The 22,393-nt window shown below is 48.2% G+C and overlaps 1 protein-coding gene across 1 annotated transcript; it reads left to right on the top strand.

The window, feature by feature from the left end:
- The first annotated feature begins 589 nt into the window (after positions 1-589).
- On the top strand, positions 590-19,090 carry LOC144129763 (uncharacterized). The gene is made up of 4 exons (XM_077663840.1): positions 590-650; positions 4,263-4,378; positions 13,776-13,988; positions 18,776-19,090. The coding sequence occupies exons 1-4, from the start codon at positions 590-592 to the stop codon at positions 19,088-19,090; spliced, it is 705 nt and encodes a 234-aa protein (XP_077519966.1).
- The last annotated feature ends 3,303 nt before the right edge of the window (positions 19,091-22,393 follow it).

Genomic DNA, 22,393 nt, shown 5'->3' with positions numbered 1-22,393 from the left:
GCTAATGGGACATATAATGCTTTCGCATTATTAAAATGGAAGCAGCCTTACCTCTTTCCTTCATAATACCGGTCTCCTACCAGCGCAGCACACTATGCGCATTTTAATATAAAATAACAATACATATGTATTAAAAACGTTGTTGTATTTATTTTTTGCTCCAAAAGCATGTCATTATACAGTGTGAAGAGGCGGGAAGGAAGGGCAGAAAGTTCGTAGAAAGAGTGATGACCAGTTTAGCTCAGATGGTCGCAAAAATGGCCAGTGTAGCGATTGCCCGAGGTGCCTTTTTCGTTGTCACATTCACTCGTTGCCCTCAGATTAGAGCATGCAGCAAGCTGGATAAAAGCACCCCGCTTTGTACTGTAACTAGCGCCGCGGGGCGGTCGCCCATGGCAGCGTACAAAGCTGCCTTGTTGCGTTGCGCCACATTTACATCTTTTAGCCAGCGTTGTCGGCTTCTTCGGCTGATCCGTGAGTGCGTGTCCTCGCGAGCGAGAAAGAAGACGAAGGTGCAGCTGCCGCGAATCGCACGGGCGTTGCCTTTTTCCCGAGTGGAACAGCAGCGGTCGTCGTCCTCTGCTACGAGATGTACCGTTTCAGCCTGGCTGCTGCTGTCTTCCTGACCCTCACGCCTTTCATATTCAAAGGTGAGCACTGGCACGCACCCGCATGCCTTCATCAGAGGCGTTCCACTACTGATAATGTTGACACCGATTGGCCGCTGCGCCCGAGTGTGGGCGTTGAAAAGTAGACTGCGGGTGCGATCTAGTGAAGCGGTATGATATTGCTTTGATTGTTTTTTTCTGGTGGGCAGCGTAGTTTCCGGGACGCTGTGCATATCCGTAGTGTTCCGCGGAGGAGAAAGGGCAGGAAGATGGGATTTTTGACCGCAGCAAACAATACAAAGGGAGCAAGTGTTGAGGGGGAGCCTCTGTGCGCTATCCAAAGCTTCACTATATGAAACCTTGTCTTCGTGTCGGCCGTAGTGCGTGGTCTGACGTTTCTGCATTCACTTCACATGGAAAACTCTTGGGAAGTCGAAAAACATTTGTGGCGTGGCATGTGGCGTGGGTTTTCTTGCGTTATCACTGACGTAACTGGTGAACGCACCGGGAATCGTCTTCCAGCACTTGGATCACCTAACGTCCGAGATTCCACTTCACGTGACTTTGCCTTATATCGGACGAGGGAGTTGTTGAAACGGCCCCACTCAGGGTTGGCGAAAGCCAGTTCCACTGCCCCTTCCACGTGCTAGCGTCAGGGGGGCACCACAGCCCGCGAAGCAGCATGGCTTACGCACAGGAAGCTCTTATGTGAAATGTCTATGAAAGCCTTTCCAATAAGGGGGGGGGGGTGTAACCGGCAGCACCTGTGCGACGGCTTTCCGCTACCTAGGCGTGGTACGAGATGGGTACTGGGCAGCTACGTGGCACAGCGATGGAATATGATTGGCTCTCGCGCATCCAGGACTTTTGTTCCCTACAGTATTTTTCTCTGTTTACTTCACTTTACTTGTCCTCTGTTAAAGGGGCCCCGAAACACATTTTCAGTGCATTGTTTTGCCTGTTGGTTGCATAGAATGAGTTATAGTGATGCTATTAGCATCGGTCGTACCGCGTATACTCCTGTTTTTATATTTTTAATTAGCTCGCAAAAACAAATTCGTGGCGCTGACAGTGTCACTATACAGTGGCGGTTTTTAGCAGCGGATATGACATCACTTTGCGCCATCTTGATGATTGGACAAAGAGTAAATATACTGCAAATTGCGTTAATAACTAGAGATACGTTTTGTCAAGTTTTTGTGTATTATATTACGTTAACAAAACCAACTAGTCTGCCCGAGATTAAAGCACTGTAAATCAAGTAAAACAAAAACACGCCACCTGAGGCACTGGCTACTTTTTGCACCTAAGGACTTTGCGCCTCTCTGTAAACATCCTACGAACTAGCACTGAGAAGTTATGGCTACTGTCTATGTATCTGAGAGCGGCTTTGGGGAATCCATCCGATCGAGCCATTGCACTCTATAAGCGTTCGTTTCGGTCGCAAGGAAGGATGCGTTCGTTTCACATTTAGCCGGCAGTGCGCATCGTCAGCTTGTAGAGGATCTTCGGGCGGTGGTGCCAGATGGCGCTACGTTCCCGTCAACAGCGCGAACTCCTTGCTCACCGTGGCCAACCAACGCGCTAGGAGCGACGGGCGACGGTTGGCGGTAAGCAGTAGCGGTACGCGCTATGTGTCTGATATCTTGCGCAGGCTGTCAGACCGTCGCAGTATCTCGCGCTCGAGTTCGGATCCACAAGTAAGGGAACGTCACTGATCAGTGTTCCCTTCTGCGCCGTCGACGTGACGCTGAAGCATCGCTTGGGTCAGCTGGACGTTCACATGATTGCTGTAACCATGCAAACGGCGCTGCCAGCATTGGCATGAACGAGTTACAGAGAACAGGCAAACATGAAGTGCAAACTTCCGCCACGTGCTAAGATAGGCTGTTTTTATTGGTCGTGCTGGGTGTCGTCATTGGGAGAGTGAAATGGGAACGGGAAGCTGCGCGAAAATAGAGTTGAGTGCAGCATTTTGTTTACTTGTATTTTGAAATTTCTTCATTGAATAACTTCCGTTCCTAAGCATCGATTCTCGTAATTCTTTTTGAGTCAGCATCTGTGTGACATAAAGAATCCATCTGAAGCGTAACAGGCATCCGCTCAAGCGGTGTTTCGCAGCCCCTTTAAGAGGACGAACTACTACATCCCATTCGTACCAGCCACGCCCAGGCTGTGCTCCCGAGCATGTCCGCGTTCATTGGTGTGTAGTCACCTAACGCTTGGTTAGGCAGTGTGCCTTATTCGTGTCAGTCGCGTGCCTGAAAACGGTGCTCTGTAATCACGCAGTATATCAACCCTGGCAAGTGACGGCCCTGGAAATGAGGCTGACGTATGTACTTGAGGTGGCGGTCTGCGATTGTCGCTAGGTCGTCGACTTTAGGACCGCACAATCAAAATACGAGCACGAACAAAGCCGAGCTCGCGACTCATCCCTGCTAGCCGCCGCGGTGGTTCAGTGGTTAGGGCGCTCGGCTACTGATCCGGAGTTCCCGGGTTCGAACCCGACCGCGGCGGCCACGTTTCGATGGAGCCCTCCACTACGGCACCTCTTTCTTCCTTTCTTCTCTCAGTCCCTCCTTACTCCTTCTCTTACGGCGCGGTTCAGGTGTCCGCCTATATATGAGACAGATACTGCGCCATTTCCTTTCCCCAAAAAGCCACTTATTGCTCATACCAGCGCCGGATCTACGTGTATATGCTGTCCTTTGTTCATTTTCAAAGCGCAGAGAGAAAAAGGGGACTTTTGCAAGACGTTAGACAACCAGTCTCTAATTTTAGAAAAAAAAAAACTCGCGCCAAAACGACAACGCTAATTTGGCGGCATGGGCGGCGCGCTGCTTCTGCGAAAAGAAAAGTCGAAAGAAGCCCCTGTTAAAAATTGCAGTTTTAAACGAGTAGTATAATTTACTGAAAAACTCAACAGGCCTATAATGACCACACTTGTCATCTTAGCGGGTTCAAGGAACCGCGACAGGCGTAGTTTTAATGCGATATAATTTAAGTTGTCTCACTATGAGTTTCTGGCTTCTCTGTCGCGAAATTTCCTGTTTGGTCATGAGCATCAGAACGCCATCAGCGTCGCCAATTCTTTAATTTTTGAGGACCTCCAAAACTTTGAAGTTGGCTCACCTCCCGAAGTTTCAAAAGTCCTTCCAATGTTTGGAAGTAGATTCATCTCTGAGAGTGATTTAAGGTAGATTAGTGGGGATCAACGGGTGGATCAAAGTGGATAAGTGGATTGGATTACTATAATCCTGTATCATAAACCAATAGGACATACTCAAACGTGCTAAAACGTGATGAAACACGTAAGAACATTAGACACTCATTGTAGATAACATAACGAGCAATCTAAATGCTATTTCCGCATCTTTTTTTTTAAGAATGTGGGGCGGTGTTTTGGTCGGAAACACGTAAGAACATTAGGCACTAATTGTAGATAACATAGCGAGCAATCTAAATGCTATCGCCGCATTTTTATTTAAGAATGTGGTTAAGAAGGGCCTCAAGTTTTTCTCTTTACTTTCCGGCCAACTGCAGGGATGGCTGCTGTCGCCAGTCAATGATCGTGCGTGTGAAAATCATTCCGTTGATCTCTTTTTCCGATGTGCATAGTTCGACATCTCGGAATCACTTCCTTCTCTCCACCAGGCGGACAGACGCAGCCACGACGGAGAGTTCCACCCAGCTGGATCAAGGACTACGACGACGAGAAGATGTACACATACAGCTTTGGCATGTACCACATCGAGCCAAACTCCTTCAAGGTGCGTCCTCGCGCACTTGAAAGCGTACGGTGTGTTGAATGGCCATCTTTTCGTACAGCACACATGCAGGTCTCATGGCAGCGTACAGCGAATTTAACTGCTACATGTGAAAGCGCCTGTTGGTTAAAAATTCTTGAAAAAAAAAACAATTAGACGCGCGTCTCAATTCAGTCTACCCGTCAGGCCTATTCTACTTCTTCGAAGTCATCAGCCGGAAGACCGCTGCCGCCGTGGCTATTAGGCCAGCACACACTCCTTCGCATAGTCTTTCAACTCACCGCGTCGCCTGGGCGATGATCCTCTTGGATGCCATTGTTCTCAAGGAGCGGCTATTCTCTAGTGATGGGAGGGCGCGGAGACAGAACCCAAGTCTGTTGGAAAAAGAAAACAATTTCTTACAGATTTTTTTCCCCTAGAATGGTAAACAGGAAAAGAAATCAGACATGGTCTAAAGGGCCTGTAAGTGAGGTACTGAGCAATTATTCCAGTGAACACTGAAATGTAATGGGCAGCTATGTAAAAAAATATTTAAACAAAGCGAAAAAGTGCGCTGTACAAAATGTCATGAGTATCAGTTTCAAAATAATTTCGGGTTATTCATGCTTACCTGTCAGTTGCAGTGAAGGCCTAAACGACAAGTGTTGCGCCAGTCTGTTCTACATCAGAATGCGGTTCGACGTACAGTGAAATTTACAAAAATGAAATCTTAAATTTGCTGTTGCTTCGTCGCTACTACATCTGTGCCTAAAGAACTTGCTTCCTAAAAAAAATGTACTTGTAATCCTTTATGGTCTTGGCAACAGTGCCGAGCTCATTTCTCATTTCTGAAGGAAGCTCCATACCCTGGCATGGTGATGATATGATTGAAGAAGCGTCGCTTGATGGGCCAGTTGGTGCATGATCACGGAAAATCCAGTAGAAAAGGACGCATTCACAAAAAGGAGGAGTAGACAGGGCGACGCTGTAAAAGAGCTGTATTTACTCGGTGAAATTGGTCACAATAGCCGGGCGCACATGCACGTAAGCAACGCCAACAAAACATACCAAAACAAACAACAAAGACATTTGATATGGTGCAGACCTCTTACCTCGCATGTGACAAACTATGTCTCATCATGAACTGAATTTTTCTTGAAATAAACCGTACCCAGCTGTCGCTGACGCATTCAGTGCCTAACTTCTTGATTTTATATGCTTCAGGATTTCTCACTCTATCTGCGCTTTTTCCACAGCCGATTAATAAAGCGAAAGCTTAACTAGGCTATGTCGACAAGGCCGTGTCCGGAAAACGTGTACCCAGCAGTTGTGAGAAACTTAGAAGAGGCAACGCCGTACGAATGGTTGTAATCGAAAGAGGAACATAAGAGGTTGATTTCGAAAAAATAATTGTGTCGATAAGTTGGTTAGTTAACTAATTAGAGCCAATAATGTCCAAAAAGTTGGCGGAGCCAAGGGCAACGTGTGGCGCCAAATTTGAAAAACCGGGATTGTGGGTGGAGCCAACGCGTGGTGCCAAATTTAAAAACGAAGCGTGGCGTGCAGTTGAAAAACTCAAGAATCCACGGAGCTGTGCTGACGTGTCTCGCATGGGCTCCCGCCTCGAAGCCACTTTTCGGCAGAAAGAGTCAGCCTTCGGGCTCGAATATTTTGGGCGACATCCGGGCCATTGTCCAGTGCCTGCTGCAGCCGGATTTTGCCAATCTACGGACACCTAGGCATATTGCCTGCTGACTGCCGGCCTAGCCATCGAGCTCGACCTACCTCGTCACCTCTCCGCCGGGAACTGAGCGCCCAGGGACCCGCACAGATGGAGTACGCCGTGGAAGGCGAGAAAATATCACCGTCGGAGCTCGAGGCCGGAAAATGGGAAACCATTCTTCGTTACCGCGACCGACAACGAGGCCTGAAGAATAAAGGGCCCGCATCAACCGACGACGAGCCTGCGCAGGGGCACGGCCAAGGCAAGTCTAATTCCAATTTTCCATCGCGAAAGAACGGGAAGAAGCTACTTGCACTCAGCAAGAAAGCCCTTCTCCCGCGCTTACCGACCGACGACTACAAAATCGTCTGCCGACCACAAGGTTGGAATCTGAGGGACTTTGCGCCCGGACTACTACTCTTCTGCGCCTGCGAGGTGGCCAGGCTGCCGTATGATACGGTGAAGAATGAAGACATTATCAGAGTCAATACGGCCAACAACACCTTTACGCTATGCACGCCCGATCGCCAACGGGCGACTGCATACGCCAATATTGAAAAACTGAACCTCCAAGATCAAACCTACAACGTAACGTCGTATGTGGCGGCGCCCGAAGACTCGGTAAAAGGGGTCATTTACAACGCCTACGCAGGAGACTCGCCCGAAGCGGTTCGCCAAGGCTTCGGAAACCGAAACGAAGGAATAGAAGTTGTGGATGCCCGAAGGATCGGGAAATCCAGAACAATACAAATCACCTTTTTTGGAAAGAAGCTACCCAGCCAAGTAATCTATCAGTGCGGCGTCTTTCGGGTCCACCCCTTCAGGGAGCAACATGAGGTATGCTACAACTGCAGGAGAGTAGGACACCGGGCCGATGTCTGCTACAAACCTACAACGAACCTTTGCCGCCGCTGCGGAGAAAATCACTCGCCTCCACCTGAGGGAGAACAGCCAACCTGCCAACCCGTATGCATCGTCTGCAACGGGGGCCACAACACAGGCAGCCGGAACTGCAAATTCCGGCTGATCAACAAGAACAAACAAGGAACGCCCCATGGCAACCAGACACCCAAGCTAGGGGACAACGACTCATCACTACACGGACACCAGTCTAGGCCCAGGAAGAAGGAACACGGTGCTACCGGAAAAGGAGGAAGCCACAGCCGGAACAACTCCAGCTCCTTCCCGCCCCTGGGGAACCCTGCAGGGAACGACAAGAGAAGCTCAAGCCGCGGACGCAGCGATAGCCGCTCCAATAAAAAGGTGAGCTGGCCAGCAGAGGCCTCCCAATCTATTGACGCTCGAGAGAAGGAGTTTCAGATCCAACTACAATCCCGAGACAGAGAAATTGCCAGCCTTAAAAAAGAGTTGGCTGACATTAAACGCCTGTTACAAGCGCATCAGGTACAGAATGCCACTGCGGCTAGAGAATGCCACCCACCGCGTCCCAGGATTCGACCAATAATGCGATGGAAACAGACGCTATTTGCCACACTCCCTCCAACGCGTCCCAGTCTTCAGCCCATAACGCGACGGACACAGACGCCAGAATAGCAACTAAAAGACCGCATCCTACAAAAGAAGGCGAGGAATCCAAAATAAAGGCCGAGGCTTCGGAAGCCGACACCCCGCAGCCGTCGAAAGCGCCTACCAAACTCAGGGCAGACATCAATACTCTGTCAGAGAGAACTAGCGCTATATCAACAGAACAAGCAACCTTCCAAGGCCTCGTTACTACCAAATTTGCAGAGATAGATATTCGCTTTGCAACACTAGAGGGACAGGTATCCCAAATAGCCACCTGCATGCAGCAAATAATGGATAGGCTTGCAACTATCGAGGCCCGCCTACCCCCCACCTTGGATCTGTCCACGACGCCACAACCATCTATAACCCAACATGGCACCACGCCAAAAATTTGAAATTTGGCAATGGAACTGCAGAGGCTTCCGCCGCAAGCGGGCCCACTTGCAGCTCCACATCCAACAAGCACCGTCTGTTCCAACCCCAGACGTGATTGCATTGCAAGAAGCTAGCGGCAGGGCTACACTGCCAGGCTATAAAGCATATCTGCCACCTCATTATGATACTAGTAACGCAGCCGGCTCCTTCACAGCCACTCTGGTGCATAGAAATATCACCGCAATTCAACATTTTATAAATGATTCGGAAGAAGATTACACCCTACTTGAAATAGTACCAAGGCAAAAAGGAGGCTCAAATCTCTTCATCCTTAATGTATACAACCCTCCCAGAAACAAAGGCAATGGACTCCCACACTTGTTGATAAACACAGTAAAGCTGGCTGCTAGGGCTCAACTATTAATTGTGGGAGACTTCAACGCTCAACACCCAGCATGGGGATATACCAAAGCAACTCCGAAAGGGAACCCGCTCTGGCAAATCATACAGTCACTAGGGCTCACAACGCTAAACAACCCGAGCGACCACACACGCATGGGTAACAGTGTATGTGTAGACACATCTCCAGACTTATCTCTCTCTAAAAACGTCAAGGACGCAAAGTGGGTCAACACCGGGCAAAACCCTGGTAGTGATCACTTCATCCTTAGCATCACCTTCCCCACGACAAAACTTAAAAACAAAGCAAAAGAAATACGAACCACGGATTGGGACAAGTTCAGGCAACTTCGCGACAAAACAGCTCCAAAGGAGATCTCTAACCTTAGCGACTGGGTTATCTCCCTGAATGAGGATGTCAGCTCCACTAGCGTTGTGGTGCCAGTTGAGAAGGAGGAGCAGATTGCAGACTCAAAACTGTTACACCTGTGGCAGGCACAAAAAGGCCTCCAAAAACGCTGGAAGCAGCAAAAACACAACAAGCGACTACGCAAAAAGATCGCTGAAATCGAGAGGCGAATCGAGGAACATACACTTACTCTCCAAACACTACAATGGAACCAAATATGTGAAAGCGTCAATGGACAGCTCGGAAATACGAAGACATGGCATCTTCTAAGACACCTGCTCGATACAGAACAAACACGTCCCGTGCAACAAAGTCAACTGTACAGACTCATACATAAATATGAGGGTACAGCTGAAGACCTAATCAAAGAGCTAGCAGAACGTTATCTAAACACGGATGATAGTACCACACAACCAGACTACCGGGGGACTCCTAATCCAAATTTAGACGCAGACATCACAGACGCAGAGATCTGGTACGCAATTGGAAAACTGCGGACAAAATTTGCGGCAGGACCAGACAAAGTAACAAATAGGACTCTCAGGAACTTAGACGCAACGTCGATCGCGGCGGTTACAGACCTTATGAACAAATACTGGCATGCAGGCAACATACCACCAGAGTGGAAACACGCGAAAATCACTTTTATTCCTAAAGCGGGTAAGAAACTCAGCACTGAGAATCTACGCCCAATTTCATTAACATCATGCCTAGGCAAACTCATGGAGCATGTCATCCTCAATAGGCTCCAAAACTATGCGGAGGACGTGAACCTCCTACCTGAAACAATGTTAGGATTCAGGGCCCAACTATCTACCCAGGACATTCTCTTGCAGCTTAACAAGGACATAATTGAAGCTGACGAGGGAACAGGAACGAAAGCAATATTGGGTTTAGACCTTGTTAAAGCTTTCGACAACGTCACCCACAAAGCCATCTTGACAAACTTGTCAGAAATCAACCCCGGAGAAAGGACGTACAACTACATCCGATCCTTCCTCACTAACAGAACAGCAGTGATAACGGTCGGAACAATAGAGTCTGCCCCAATCAAACTAGGAAGTAAAGGAACGCCACAGGGCTCCGTCCTGTCTCCTTTCCTTTTTAACCTCTCCCTCATCAAAATTCCCCCCAAACTGGCACAAATACCAGACCTACATCACACGTTCTATGCAGATGACATCACACTTTGGGTAACCAAAGGATGCGAAGGCTACATAGAAGACACACTCCAAGCAGCAGTGGACATCATCGAGGCATGCGCATGGGATTCCGGCCTCACTTGTTCTGAGCAAAAATCTGAACTTTTCGTGATCCGTCGTAAACAAAGAGGTAGGCGTACCACGACATCCCCCCCGCAAATAAACGTCTATGTTAATGGACGATCTGTCAAAGAGGTACAGACCATGAGAATACTGGGGTTGTATTTACAAACAAATGGAAAAAATACTGACACACTCACTAAGCTAAAACGCACGGTAGAAGCGACGGCGCGATTACTCCGCCGCATAGCTAACCGCAGACAAGGGGTGAGGGAAAGAGATTTATGCCGCCTAGTGCAGGCCTTTGCGCTGAGCAGGATACTCTATGCCACCCCTTATCTGAAATTTTCGAAAGCAGAAAAGGACAAATTGGATAGCATGATACGGCAGGCCTATAAGGCTGCGTTAGGACTACCACTAAATGCCTCAACCGAAAGGCTTATGAGCTTAGGAATACATAACACCTACAATGAACTGAAAGAAGCCCATTTAATGGCTCAAACAGCGCGATTAGCCAATTCCAGAACTGGCAGGAGTATTCTTACCAGGCTCGGAATTAACTTTCAACCTACGAATAACGATGCTAAAGTAGACTTACCCCGCGCCTATAGGACGGCCCTACTAATCAAACCACTCCCCAAAAACATGCACCCCTTACACCATGAGGGTAGAAGACAAGCACGAGCCAAAGCCTTACATAAGAAATACAGACAGTGCGCTGCAACACTTTATGTAGATGCGGCAGAATACAAAAATACCAATGCCTTTGCAGTTGTGGTTGTGAACGAGAATGGTGACCACATCGTCTCGGCGACAATCAAAACGAAATCCTCTGAAACGGCAGAAGAGGCGACTATAGCCCTCGCCCTAGCACATACCCAAGAGAGCATCATCCTCAGCGATTCCAAAATGGGTATCAATAATTTCGCTAAAGGGCGAATTACAAACACCTCCCTTAGAATCCTTAACGCAACCAAATTCTCACCAAATTATTCCGAATTGATATGGGTCCCAGCCCATTCGGGGAATCCGGGGAACGAGGCAGCCCACAATAAAGCCCGAGGTTTCGTCGACCGGGCAGTGGATGAGTCTGGCTCCCTGAATTTCATGAAGGACTCAATGATCGCATATCATGATCTCACCAATCATTTTAAACTAGAGAGGAGAATTTTCCCCCCTCCAGACAAAAGACTTACTAAAGAACAAGAGGTTACCTGGCGTCGTCTACAGACGAGATCGATACGCACCCCATCACTCCTCGCGCACATTTATCCAGATCTTTACAACCCAAACTGCAAACACTGTGGCCAACGTGCTACCTACGATCACATCCTGTGGGACTGCAAAATAGAGCCACCTCCGGGTGATCTAGTTACAGCTCCTTCTCTCGAGCGGTGGGAGACCGTGCTGGCTAGCTCTGACCCCAGAACGCAAGTTTTGGCGGTGGAGTGGGCTGACAAAGTCGTCGAGGGCTATGTACTCTCGACCACTTAACGCGACCTCTTGCCAAGCTCTTCCCGGCGAATAAAATGTTTTACAATCAATGAAAAACTCAAACTGTGCAATTGATGGAACTTGATTAAGTAAGACAAATAATTGTGGTAATTGTAAAATTGTATGAATTCACATCAGTGCTTAAACGAGTAAATGTGAGAAGGGACAAGAGAAGGGGAGTGAAGCAAAGAGAGTAAAAGAGAGGCAAAGAGAGGTAAAGAGGGGCAAAGAGAAACGAGGAGACGTCAATGCCTTCGCATTCCTCCAATGCTGGCAACAGCAGTGACCTCGAAAGTTTTTCTCATATCATTGGAGAGGGGGTTACAGACTTAACAATGGTTCTAATGTAACATGTAGCGCGGTGCGGTGTTGTCTTATGCGATCGTTAATGCATTGGCTAGTCTGGCCGATGTAGACCTTTCCACCTGACAGGGGGAGAGAGCATACAAGATTGGCAATCCATTTTGTTCGGTTTATGAGGGTTTAACGTCCCAACGCGACTCCGGCTATGAGGGACGACGTAGGGAAGGCCTCTGGAAATTTCAGCCGCCTGGGGTGCTTCAACGTGCACTGACATCACCCACTATATGGGCCTCTAAAATTTCGCCTCCAGCGAAATTCGACTCCCGCGGCCGGAATCGACCCCGTGTCTTTCGGATCAGCAGCCGAGCGCCATAACCACTGAGCTACCGAGGCGGCGGTGGTACATTTTGTAGATATACTCTGGTGCTCGACATTGCATTTCTTCTTTCTGCTCTTATTGGTTGAGATACGGGCGCACTGTGAATAGTTTCGTGGGAGCAGAAAAGACAACGTTGACACCGTATCTCCTGGCAATTATGCGAGATTTTGTGCACGTGTGACATTACATGTAGCAGATCTCATTTTTTTATAAGGCGCATCTTCGTTGTGAGGCAAGTGCTTTGGCTTAAGCTTAGATAACGGTTCCGCAACAGAAACCAGGACCTGTTGACCGCTGACCGCAAGCAGCTAAGGTGTTCCGGAAAATTGTTATGCAGAACATGGAGTATAAGGAAACAAAGTGCGAATATATCAGAATGCTCTCCGCCACTGCAAAGTGTGCTAACACCGCGTGAAATTCCTGTTTTTTCTACTTTTTCTACTGTTTTGTCATCACCCTGTCATGTTCAACCGCCGAGAGTGGCCCACTTAGCGTGTGCAATTTACGGCAGCCAAAATGCGAGCCTTCAAAGCTAGAAGGCTTCCAGGCAGTATCGGTTCGGGTGTTATGTCATTGGCGGCAGTGTCTCATCAGGCATCTACTTACACAGTAGTGTAATTCCCTCTGCAGACGTTTCTTAACAGTGGCCTGATTGGCTTCTCTGTCAGATTAATTATTGGAACCGTCAGCTTTCAACAGCATACTTTCCAGTCTCAGAACTTCACCGGATTGGCTCGTGGAGAGACTGCGACTAGACAGAATCCTTCAAACACAAGACGCTTAATGACTGAACAGATGACCCTCCGGTGCCCACAGCTCGCACCTTTCAGTGTTGCTCCGCACGCGAATTATTTTCCGCACCAAGGCTGCAAGTGCAGACAACCATCGATATCACACGCCAACGCCACCAAGCCGCAGTCTTTGAGTAGACAAAGCACCAGTCAATAGAGAGCATATGGGATCGAAAATCCGTGAAAAAGACTTTTCGGTGGAAAACTTAGGGTGTCATCATCAACCTGGCTATGCCCACTGCAGGAGAAAGACATTTTCCATATCTCTCCAATTAACCAAGTCCCGTGCCAGCTGCGCCTTCCTTATCCCCGCAAACTTAATAATCTCATCTGCCCACCTAACTTTCCGCCCCCCCCCCCCCCCCCCCTGCTACGCTTGCCTTCTTTTGTGGTGTCCAGTCCTTTACTCTTAACGACCACCGGTTGTCTTGCGTTCTCATTGCATGCCCTGCTCATGTTCATTTCTTTATTTCTACTATGCTGTCATTAACTTTCTTGACCCAGTGTCTTCTCTTCCTGTATCTTATCTTTACACCAATCATGTTCCTATCCGTAGCTCACTTAATTGTCTTCAATTTATGTTGAGCCCTCAATTTAAGATGAAACTACGGGCGTATCAGGATATAAATGATCGACATGTTCTTGATTTCAGTTTCTTCCCAATGCTCTCAATATTTATTTTTTTAGAGGATTCAAAATTTCTGGAAATTGTACATCTCCATTCTTGTCACCGCTCGGTGCCCGGGCTGGGCCTCGCAGATTGGCAACCTGGCCAACGGCGAGGAGACCTACCTGTGCATGGTGGCCCTGGAGTTCCTCAACAACGACACGCTGCTTGCGAACAAGCAGCTGCGCGAGGTCACCCACATGCCCGGCTACAGCTCCATGGAAAGCGGACTGTGCCGTGCCTTCTTCCTGGGGCCCAGCCAGGTGCTGCCGCCGCTCACCGTCGTCACGGCGTCCGTATTTCGCGTACGTCCACCCCGTATACCCTTGGCGCTTCTCATGACGACGGACGATATATTTTCGTGGCGGCAGACGCAGGTAAAAGAGTCGTCCAGCGGCGTATGTCAGGAGCATCAGAAAACCTAGCAAGCGTTAGAGAAGCAGGCGAGGTAGCAGTGAATGCGGTGTTTGGCACTGAAGGATGCCTGTTGTTCCTGGGAGAGTTTAATTAAACAAGCGCAGTGCCTATAGATCGTGAGCTTGTGATAGTGTTTGAGAAATATTAGAACCACGCGCACTGCCAAAGAAGGCGACAAATGAAAGCAAAAGACCCTCTGCCTTACCACTGAAAATAACCTCCTAAGCAATGCACTTCCCCCAAGTCCTAAACACTGGACGGACCTTGTGGTCCTGTGACCCCCCGCTAGGAAAATTGGCATGCACGTATATATCTGCCTTCCACACGGGCCTCCATCGTCTCCGGACGTTGCGGACATCACGGGCGAAGCGCGGCTTTTTGTACCATGGAGAAGAAGAAAAGTCTCGTAGTAATTAGTATGGGACTTTCGTATTCATTATTACGGGAGCAAGGTTTTTTTAACGCGATAGCGTTAGGAGCTCGTGACGCAGAAAATCCGGCTTCGCCGTCGGCGTCGTTGGCCTTGAGCGAAAAATGCAAGAAAAATGCCCTGAAAAGCAACCTAGGAGGAAAGTGGTCCGCCGTGACCTTGCGGCGTCATCACAACCTGCCCACTAGATTGTGAGCAAACTGCCCACCGTGGCAGGTGTCAGTTAAATTAATAATCGATCGCTCGGGAAGAGCAACTTCGGCCGCACAAGGCCCACCGTTGACAGCACCTCCCATTCCGGGGGGCAGTGGCGCATCGCTTAACCGCAGCACCACTGCGCCATGAGTGGTGTGAGGACTCCAAGGGATTTATGAATGTAAAGTAGAGAATCAGCAATTCTGCATATATTGGAAATAACCCATCAGGCTATCGCTTCATACCCCTAAGGCGAAGCCCAGGTGTCCCCTCCAATCTTTTAGGAACTTTCAAGGCTGAATTATAAACACTCGTACAATGGGATCTCCTCATACGATCTCGTAAACCATAGAATGGCGTTGTAGTATAACGGCAAACTGTATAACGACAAAAAAAGTAACAGAGGGCACCTAATGTTCTTACGCTTTGTGGAAGCGAAAGCATCCTTCGACCAAAAAATATTCGCACTAAAGGCCTTGACCATAAATGATTTATACTCCTGTCACACGGGCACCGCAAAGGCCTTTGTGAATCAGGTCATTATGTCCAAAGGCGTAAGGAGTGCAGCTACACGGCACAAATGCCGCGCCTTTGTCGCTAACGGCATTGGAGGCGAAGGCGCCCGTCAGAGACCTTTGGAGCCCAAATGCGCGGCCTTCAAGAACCTGCGATCGTAGTGCCATCCAACGTCAAAAGTAAAAGCAACCAAGAAATAGCTACAGCCAACGATGTTTTAAACATTTTTATTGCGAAAGCAATACTGCTCGCACTTGCGGCCCATCGGTGGTCGTGGCGCCTCCTTACACAGCTGCGCGTCACGTGACCGTGTGACGTCACGCCAGACCGAGAGACGGGGCCCTAGCTCGCGGCATCGATGGTGGAGGCGAAGCCTTGCACGCCGCTGCTGCGGCGCTACCGAAAGTGGGCGCTTGCTGTGTGACGTCACGCTTGGAGGATAAATGGGGCTACAGCTATGTCATCACCAGTGTACAGACCAAAAGCCATTACTTCACGGGTCACAAAAGCGTACTCATAGGATTAAATAAAGCAACATCACAGTAATACCATGTTGTGTCCAGTGTGAATCCATGTATAGCCATGCATAACAGATAAGTCATAAGTGTACCAAGGATATCAATAGCAGAAACCAAGCAAAACTATGTATAGCCATAAGTTTAACAAAGGACAACCATGTCCACACCATCAGCCGAACCAAGGCGCAGCCAAGGGTATTGCTTTCGCAATCTTCCAGGCTTAACCAAGCTAAGCCTTCAGCCAATTTTTTTTTATTACGAAAGGTGTGTCTAGCTTTGCTTTTTGTACGGGTGTTTATATATTTAATGCCCAGATTTCATGACAGTGAAAGTGTTGCAGCAATACCGAGTGCCCCTGGTGGCAAAGGCAATACACAAAACCTGCCATTGCTGAGGAGTGTAACTGTTGCAGATCTTTTAAGGAAGCAGTTAGAATAAAAAAAAACTTGTCTGAACTCAACGAATGAACAGAATACCCTCTTTAATTTTAAAACACTCACTTCAGCCGCCTCGAGCACAGCAGCGGGTGCTAAGCCTGAACGACGGTCTCACGTTTGGGCTGCACCGTGTAGCTGCGTCGCTACTCCTTTAAGCTTTCACTCCTTTGGTTAAAAACGGTGCCCTTCCAGCAAATGGTGCCTTTGCAGGAAATGCCTTTGTGGAATGCCGTGTGACTGGGGTATTACACTATACACTTTCAACATAAAGGCCGTTATCATTTCCAACCCAAAACCAGCATAGCCATCGCAAGATATTCAATGTCTCGTTTATTTCCCACCATGTCGCGCATCACGTGCCTACTTCGGAGATTTCACCTCACACCGGCATTTTCCAGGTTAGGAAGCTAACAGTGCTTTCGCACTGGAAATATTACAGCATCGTGATATTAAGTAGCATAGCGCCTGCAAGAGAAAAAACTACGTTCCCTAAACATGAAGTTTGTGAAGAATCACGAAACCGGCAGTACGCCACTAGTGTTTTGAGAGGCATCGTTATTATCTATCGCTAGAGTGGTATCGCAGCTCACAAACAAGTGGTCCTTGCATCAATCGTTCGTTCTTAGCTATAAAATACTATATGCTGAGTTTCCATCCTCCTGCAAGACACCTTATGAATTAGCAGTTTTCTAACAGCTACAGAAAAAATGTCTATAAGCCGGGTAATTATATATCGCAAACAAAAGGGCGCCAACACGCCACTAAGGGATAATATAAAAGATACAACACAAGCCCTGCCTTATTGCAAGACATTTAATCTTGGAACAAAAATGGCTGTGGTTTAGCTCTGGTTAAACCTGGAGTGACGTGATAGCTACACAGCTGGCCGAGAGAAACTCGCTCAGCCGAATTGCAAAGTCAGTCTTTCGCCGCAGCGTTTCGCTGGGCGTTCCTTCTCCATCTTCGTCCCTGGACGTGGATTCACTCTCTCCCCCTCTCCACTCCTCCCCTACTCGATTTCGCCGGCACGCCGCCCCGCCGGCACCTGCCCTGGTGGCCACGGCGCCGCCACGCTGCAGGCTCGAAATGCTAGCGTAATGTAGGCGCGCCGCGCGCACACCAGCTGCGTGCTCTGACGTCACTCCGCGCATGCGCACAACTGACGAGGCGGGCGGCGTCTGCTCCGCCGTCGGCGTAGCGGCGAGGCGCGTGGCGCGCACACCAGCTGCGGGCTATGACGTCACACCGTGCATGCGCACAGCTGGCGGAGCGGTGGTGCCACGGCTCAGCGCTGAGCCTTACTGACCCCGAGAAGTGTCTCACGTAGTGTAGCTATCGCTACAAAATAATGTATCGGTGTTTCAAAAAAAGAAACGGAATTAATCAGACGAAAACATTTCGTAAAACATCTTTTTGGGCTAGTTGGTGCATTTTGAACCAAGGAAAAGGAGCAGCGCAAAAGCATGCATCCACACAAGAACATGCAGCCACACAAGAAGAAAGGACTTCTTCTTGTGTGGTGGCATGCTTTTGCGGTGCTCCTTTTCCTTGGTCCGAAAACATTCCGGAACGCCAAAGAAACTGAGCAAGAAGCGAATCACACAAAAACTTGTTTCATCACGAGGCCACGTATACTTACCTGGACAACTATCTGCATTAAGAGGACTAAATAAGGTTTGCGTAATTTTTCGAAATAAAAAATGGCTGTGATCTGCAAATATAACGCAGCTGGTGACAGAGTAACTAAAAAAGTGTTCTAGAATTTAATTTATTGCTGAGGACAGCGTTGTGTGTGAGTGAGTATTTTTTATGCTTTTTTGCATTTAATGTTGATCTTATAGCCTACGTCTCCACACCGCAAGAAGTTGAGCGCGTCGTTTTCACCACCACATGCTCTTTTTCTTGTGTGTGTGGGCTGCTTCAAGGGTTGTGTTAAGTGTGTACCACGTATGTATACAGCGGCAATGTTTGGCTTCGGCGTTTTTTTCAGAGATCCTTTTAATGGCAAAACTAGTCTAAAGATACTTTTCCCGGCAATGAAAAATTTATCCGACAACCAATATTCATCCAATACCCGCTTGCCCCTCGTCTGTTCACCTGTTTTCCCTGTCACGTGGTTGTAACACCGCGTGAACTGTTATCGCGCCGTCGCCATCTCGACAGAATTGGTATCAGGCTTTCTTGCTCAGCAATATCTGCATAACTGCGTTCACCGAGCAAATCGTCGTTCCAGTAGGTCGTCACCGAAAACTTGAGCACCTGTTGGCTAAAAAAGTGTTGCCCGCGTTGAGCTATGGGTATAAAAGATGTATGGAACAGGGAATGAGGCTGCACATGGCCTTCACATTCGGGTGCGTCTGGGAGTGCTTGTACTGCTTTCGGCAGCGAATCGAACATGACATACCATTCGATTCTCCTTCGTCGCCTTTTACATAAGGTTCTTGCAAGGAATTCAAATCAGTGGCTTAACGAGGTGATGCGATTGAGCAGTCCCATTGCGCATTGGCTTTAACGCCACCCTCACCAAACCAGTGCAGCTGTTCACACGCGCCCCTCGCTTTCTTTGGCGCCGCTTGCAGCACGTCCTCTCCACCGGAGTCTATTCGTACTACTGGGAACCCCTTCCGCCAAACTTCCGATCAAACCAGCTGGTCAAGTTTGAAAACTTTGAGGAGTACTTCCTCTACGACGACCCGAACCTGCAGTGGCGCAAGTCCGACCTGGCAGTGGTTGTAGCCCGCATCAGGTACCAGAACAATGACCTGCCGGGCCTGCAGATTTACGCGGAAGCGGAGAGGGGCAACGAGACCTTCTACGTCCTGCTCGACGAGCGGGTGGTCCCTGTCCACCAGAAGAACGCCGTGTACGCCACCCGCAAGGCGCACTCGGGCTGAGGCTGAGCTATCTGCGCCCATCCTCGCGCCGGCGTCGATAAAGCGGGCGCTTGCAATGCCCAGACTTCCCGTCTTCGGTTTCGCGAAAATAAAGGCATAAGACGTCGTTTGAATTCAGTGGGAAGCCAACTAAGCTAATTCCTATAACGGCCTTCTGAAGGAAGCTAACGAGCGACAGGGTTTGTGATCCCGAGAGCGCTCACAAGGTTCTTCCGGAAGAGGCTCACCGGGCTTACGGAGCAGCCATGTGAGCAGGATTTTTGAGGAAAGAAAATTCATACAAGATACGACACGCGTTGCCGATCCACCGCATTCATTCCAGTGGCAGTGCATGCGGCCCTCACATAGCGTGCCTGGATGTACAGAGGCTTCGAGGCACGTACCCTCACAGAGAGCAAGTAAGAAACGCAGGATGTGCGACAAAATTATTGCGTCTGTCCACACTTTTCTATCTTCTACATAGACACTTCTTTGTCTCAACACAGTGTTAATCTAATATAAAGATTGATCCAGTTAACTTGAGCCAAGGGTAAAAAAAATGAAACACACGCTGTAGGCGATAGAACGTAGCCGGTTGCATATTTTTGGCAGACACCTCGCGCACCTCAGACATTCTTTAATGCGAAGGCATTATATGTTCATAGCCAACGTAACCCGGCGTCGGCGTTGATCAGCAGCAGTTAGATGACGTCGCGCGTATCAAATAAAAGTTTCTATTGAAGGTGCAGTGAATCTAACGCAGAACTTTCACATTGTGAAGCCAGCACGCAACTCATATGCCACAAAACCGCGTTGCTTCTAGGCGTACAAAGGGTAACCTAGTCACCTACTGTAAAGATTAACCTACTGCCAACCACACTTATGACAAACCTGATGCTGACGCGGATTGCATTCGTTGTATCCTAGAGGAGCGTAGTAAGTGGAGTTCCCATGTTAGATCCAAAAATACAAAATCAGGCAGTGTAAGTACGTTATGCAGTTCTGTTTATTCAAACTAGGCCTTATTACGGCGCCTTTCAAGCTCTTGGTACGCCGCACGCTTACCAAGCACGAACTGGACCTTCCGTCGCTTGCCATCCCCATACCTAATTTATTTATTTTGAACCTCAAGGGTCCCTGCCGGGACATTACATGAGGACTGGGCACAAGAAGGGTGATTAGCAATGAATCTTACGTGAGAATCAAGACGATGGCATGGCTTCCTCAATGGCAGTCTTGAAATGGGCAAGATCAGAGATAAGTGCTAAGTCGCAGGGAAGATCATACCAGTCGCGAGCTTTGTGCGTAAAAAATGACTTCTGGAAAGTAGTAGTGCGGGCACGATGCGGGATGACGCTGTTTGGATGGCCTGTGCGAGGTGTTCGATGTACTGGCAGAATACTGCCAAGAGGTGAACGATGGAAAAACATGTGACAAAGGCAGAGATACGAAATTTGGCGACGGGAAGCGACACAAGGAAGTTGTAGAGGGAACTTCAAGGCGGATTTGCTAGAGTATCGCGAGTAGTTTGAAAAAATAAAGTGAGTGGCACGATTCTGAACAGGTTGAAGGGCTGAGAGAAGTTTAGACTTATGGGGGTCAAATATTCTGCAAGCGTAATCAAGTTTAGGTCTCACAAATGTTTAATAAGTTGGTAATTTTAAAGAAGGTGCCATGCGCAGGTTACGACGGAGATACGCAACTGCTCGATTAGATGAATTGATTATGTGATTATTGTGGCAAGATCATGAAAAGTCACTAGCGACGTTAATACCGAGAACTTAAAAGGGTTAGAGGAAATAATGGTAGTATCGTTAACTTTTTAAGTAGGCGCAGTATAATTTCGGCGGCGGTGAAAAGAAATTTGTAGTCTTTGTAGTATTTAGGGATATTAGCTACGTGGTACACCACGGCAGCATGCTATCCACATCATTCTGGAGGATGTAAGCATCCTCGGCGCTAGTTATGGGGCAGTAGAAAACGCAGTCATCCGCGAAAAGGCGGCTGCAAGATGTTACCGTGGAAGACAGGTCATTAATCTATATTAGAAACAGCAAGGGGCCAATAACTGTGCCTTAGGATACCCCTGAAAGTGTGAGAAGATGATGAGAAGCCATTAGCGCAAACAGATTGCATGCGGTCGGTTAGAACGCTTCGAATCCAGTTCAAGACACTAGGATGAATGTTTAACGGAGCGGAATTTAAGATTTATGAATTTAGCCATGTTTCAGTTTGCAGAACGACGTTACTGGATGACGAGCTCATAAGGCTACATTAGGAATGAAGCTTGGGTATTATACTGCGAATATTAGTGCAAAAAGGAGACAGATGATCGTTTTTGGACCGTACATCACTGCTGAGCGGTATTGGTCGCTGCTGTGATTGACGGCAGAGCACTTCCTCAGCGGCGTGATCAAAGATGTACGTTTTGCCATTAGAGACTAGCCTCTTGTGACGGAGCTTGTAGAGACATGAATAGCTTTAGCGAATTCAATGAGGTGTTTACGGGCGAGTCGGGTGTTAGGAGAGAAATCTTCACTGATTGAGTAATCAGTTCATTTAGGCTTATAGGCTGAATATAAAATGCGTTCTTTGTCCTTGAAATGCAGAAACTTAACTCTCATTGGGCGGTGCTGTTCTCTTTTTAATGTGCCTAGACGATGCGCTCGCTGAATACTACTGCTTTCAATGGTTATACTTAGGTTCTGGCAGTGATCAATTATTATTTTTAGATTCACTCCAGCTTCCGTTTTCCACATCTTTGAGCCCAAGAACACCAAATTGCTTCTGCGAGACATGTTTTCAAGGCCATCCAATCGGGCAGTCAAACTAGAAGATACCTCAGCTGAGCAGTTGGCGGTAATGCTTTGTATACTGTCAATTTGAGACCTTAAATTTGAAATAGACTGGAAATCTGTCTGATATTTCGCAAGCCTAGTGTTTAGGTGCGCTCTGAATTTAAGCGCAGTGGAATCAGAATAAGAATGGAATGAAGCGCATTTGCTAGGTTCTCTCAGATCATGCATGGCAGTTTACCAATATCCCTGAAGAGAAAAGTGTACGACAGCTGTGTCTTACCGGTACTTACCTACGGGGCAGAAACAACGAAAAGGGTTTAGCTTAAGTTAACGTCAACGCAGCGAGCTGTGGAAAGAAAAGTGATAGGTGTAACGTTAAGACACCGGAAGCGGGCAGAGTGGGTGAGGGAACAAACGCGGGTTAATGACATCCTAGTCGAAATCAAGAGGAAGAAACGGGCTTGGGCAGGGCATTTAACGCGAAGGCAAGGCAACCGCTGGTCCCTAAGGGTAACGGAGTGATTTC

The sequence above is a fragment of the Amblyomma americanum genome, chromosome 4 (assembly GCF_052857255.1).
Source record: "Amblyomma americanum isolate KBUSLIRL-KWMA chromosome 4, ASM5285725v1, whole genome shotgun sequence".
NCBI classification, from domain to species: domain Eukaryota; kingdom Metazoa; phylum Arthropoda; class Arachnida; order Ixodida; family Ixodidae; genus Amblyomma; species Amblyomma americanum.
This window is presented reverse-complemented; position numbering and strand designations above follow the sequence as displayed.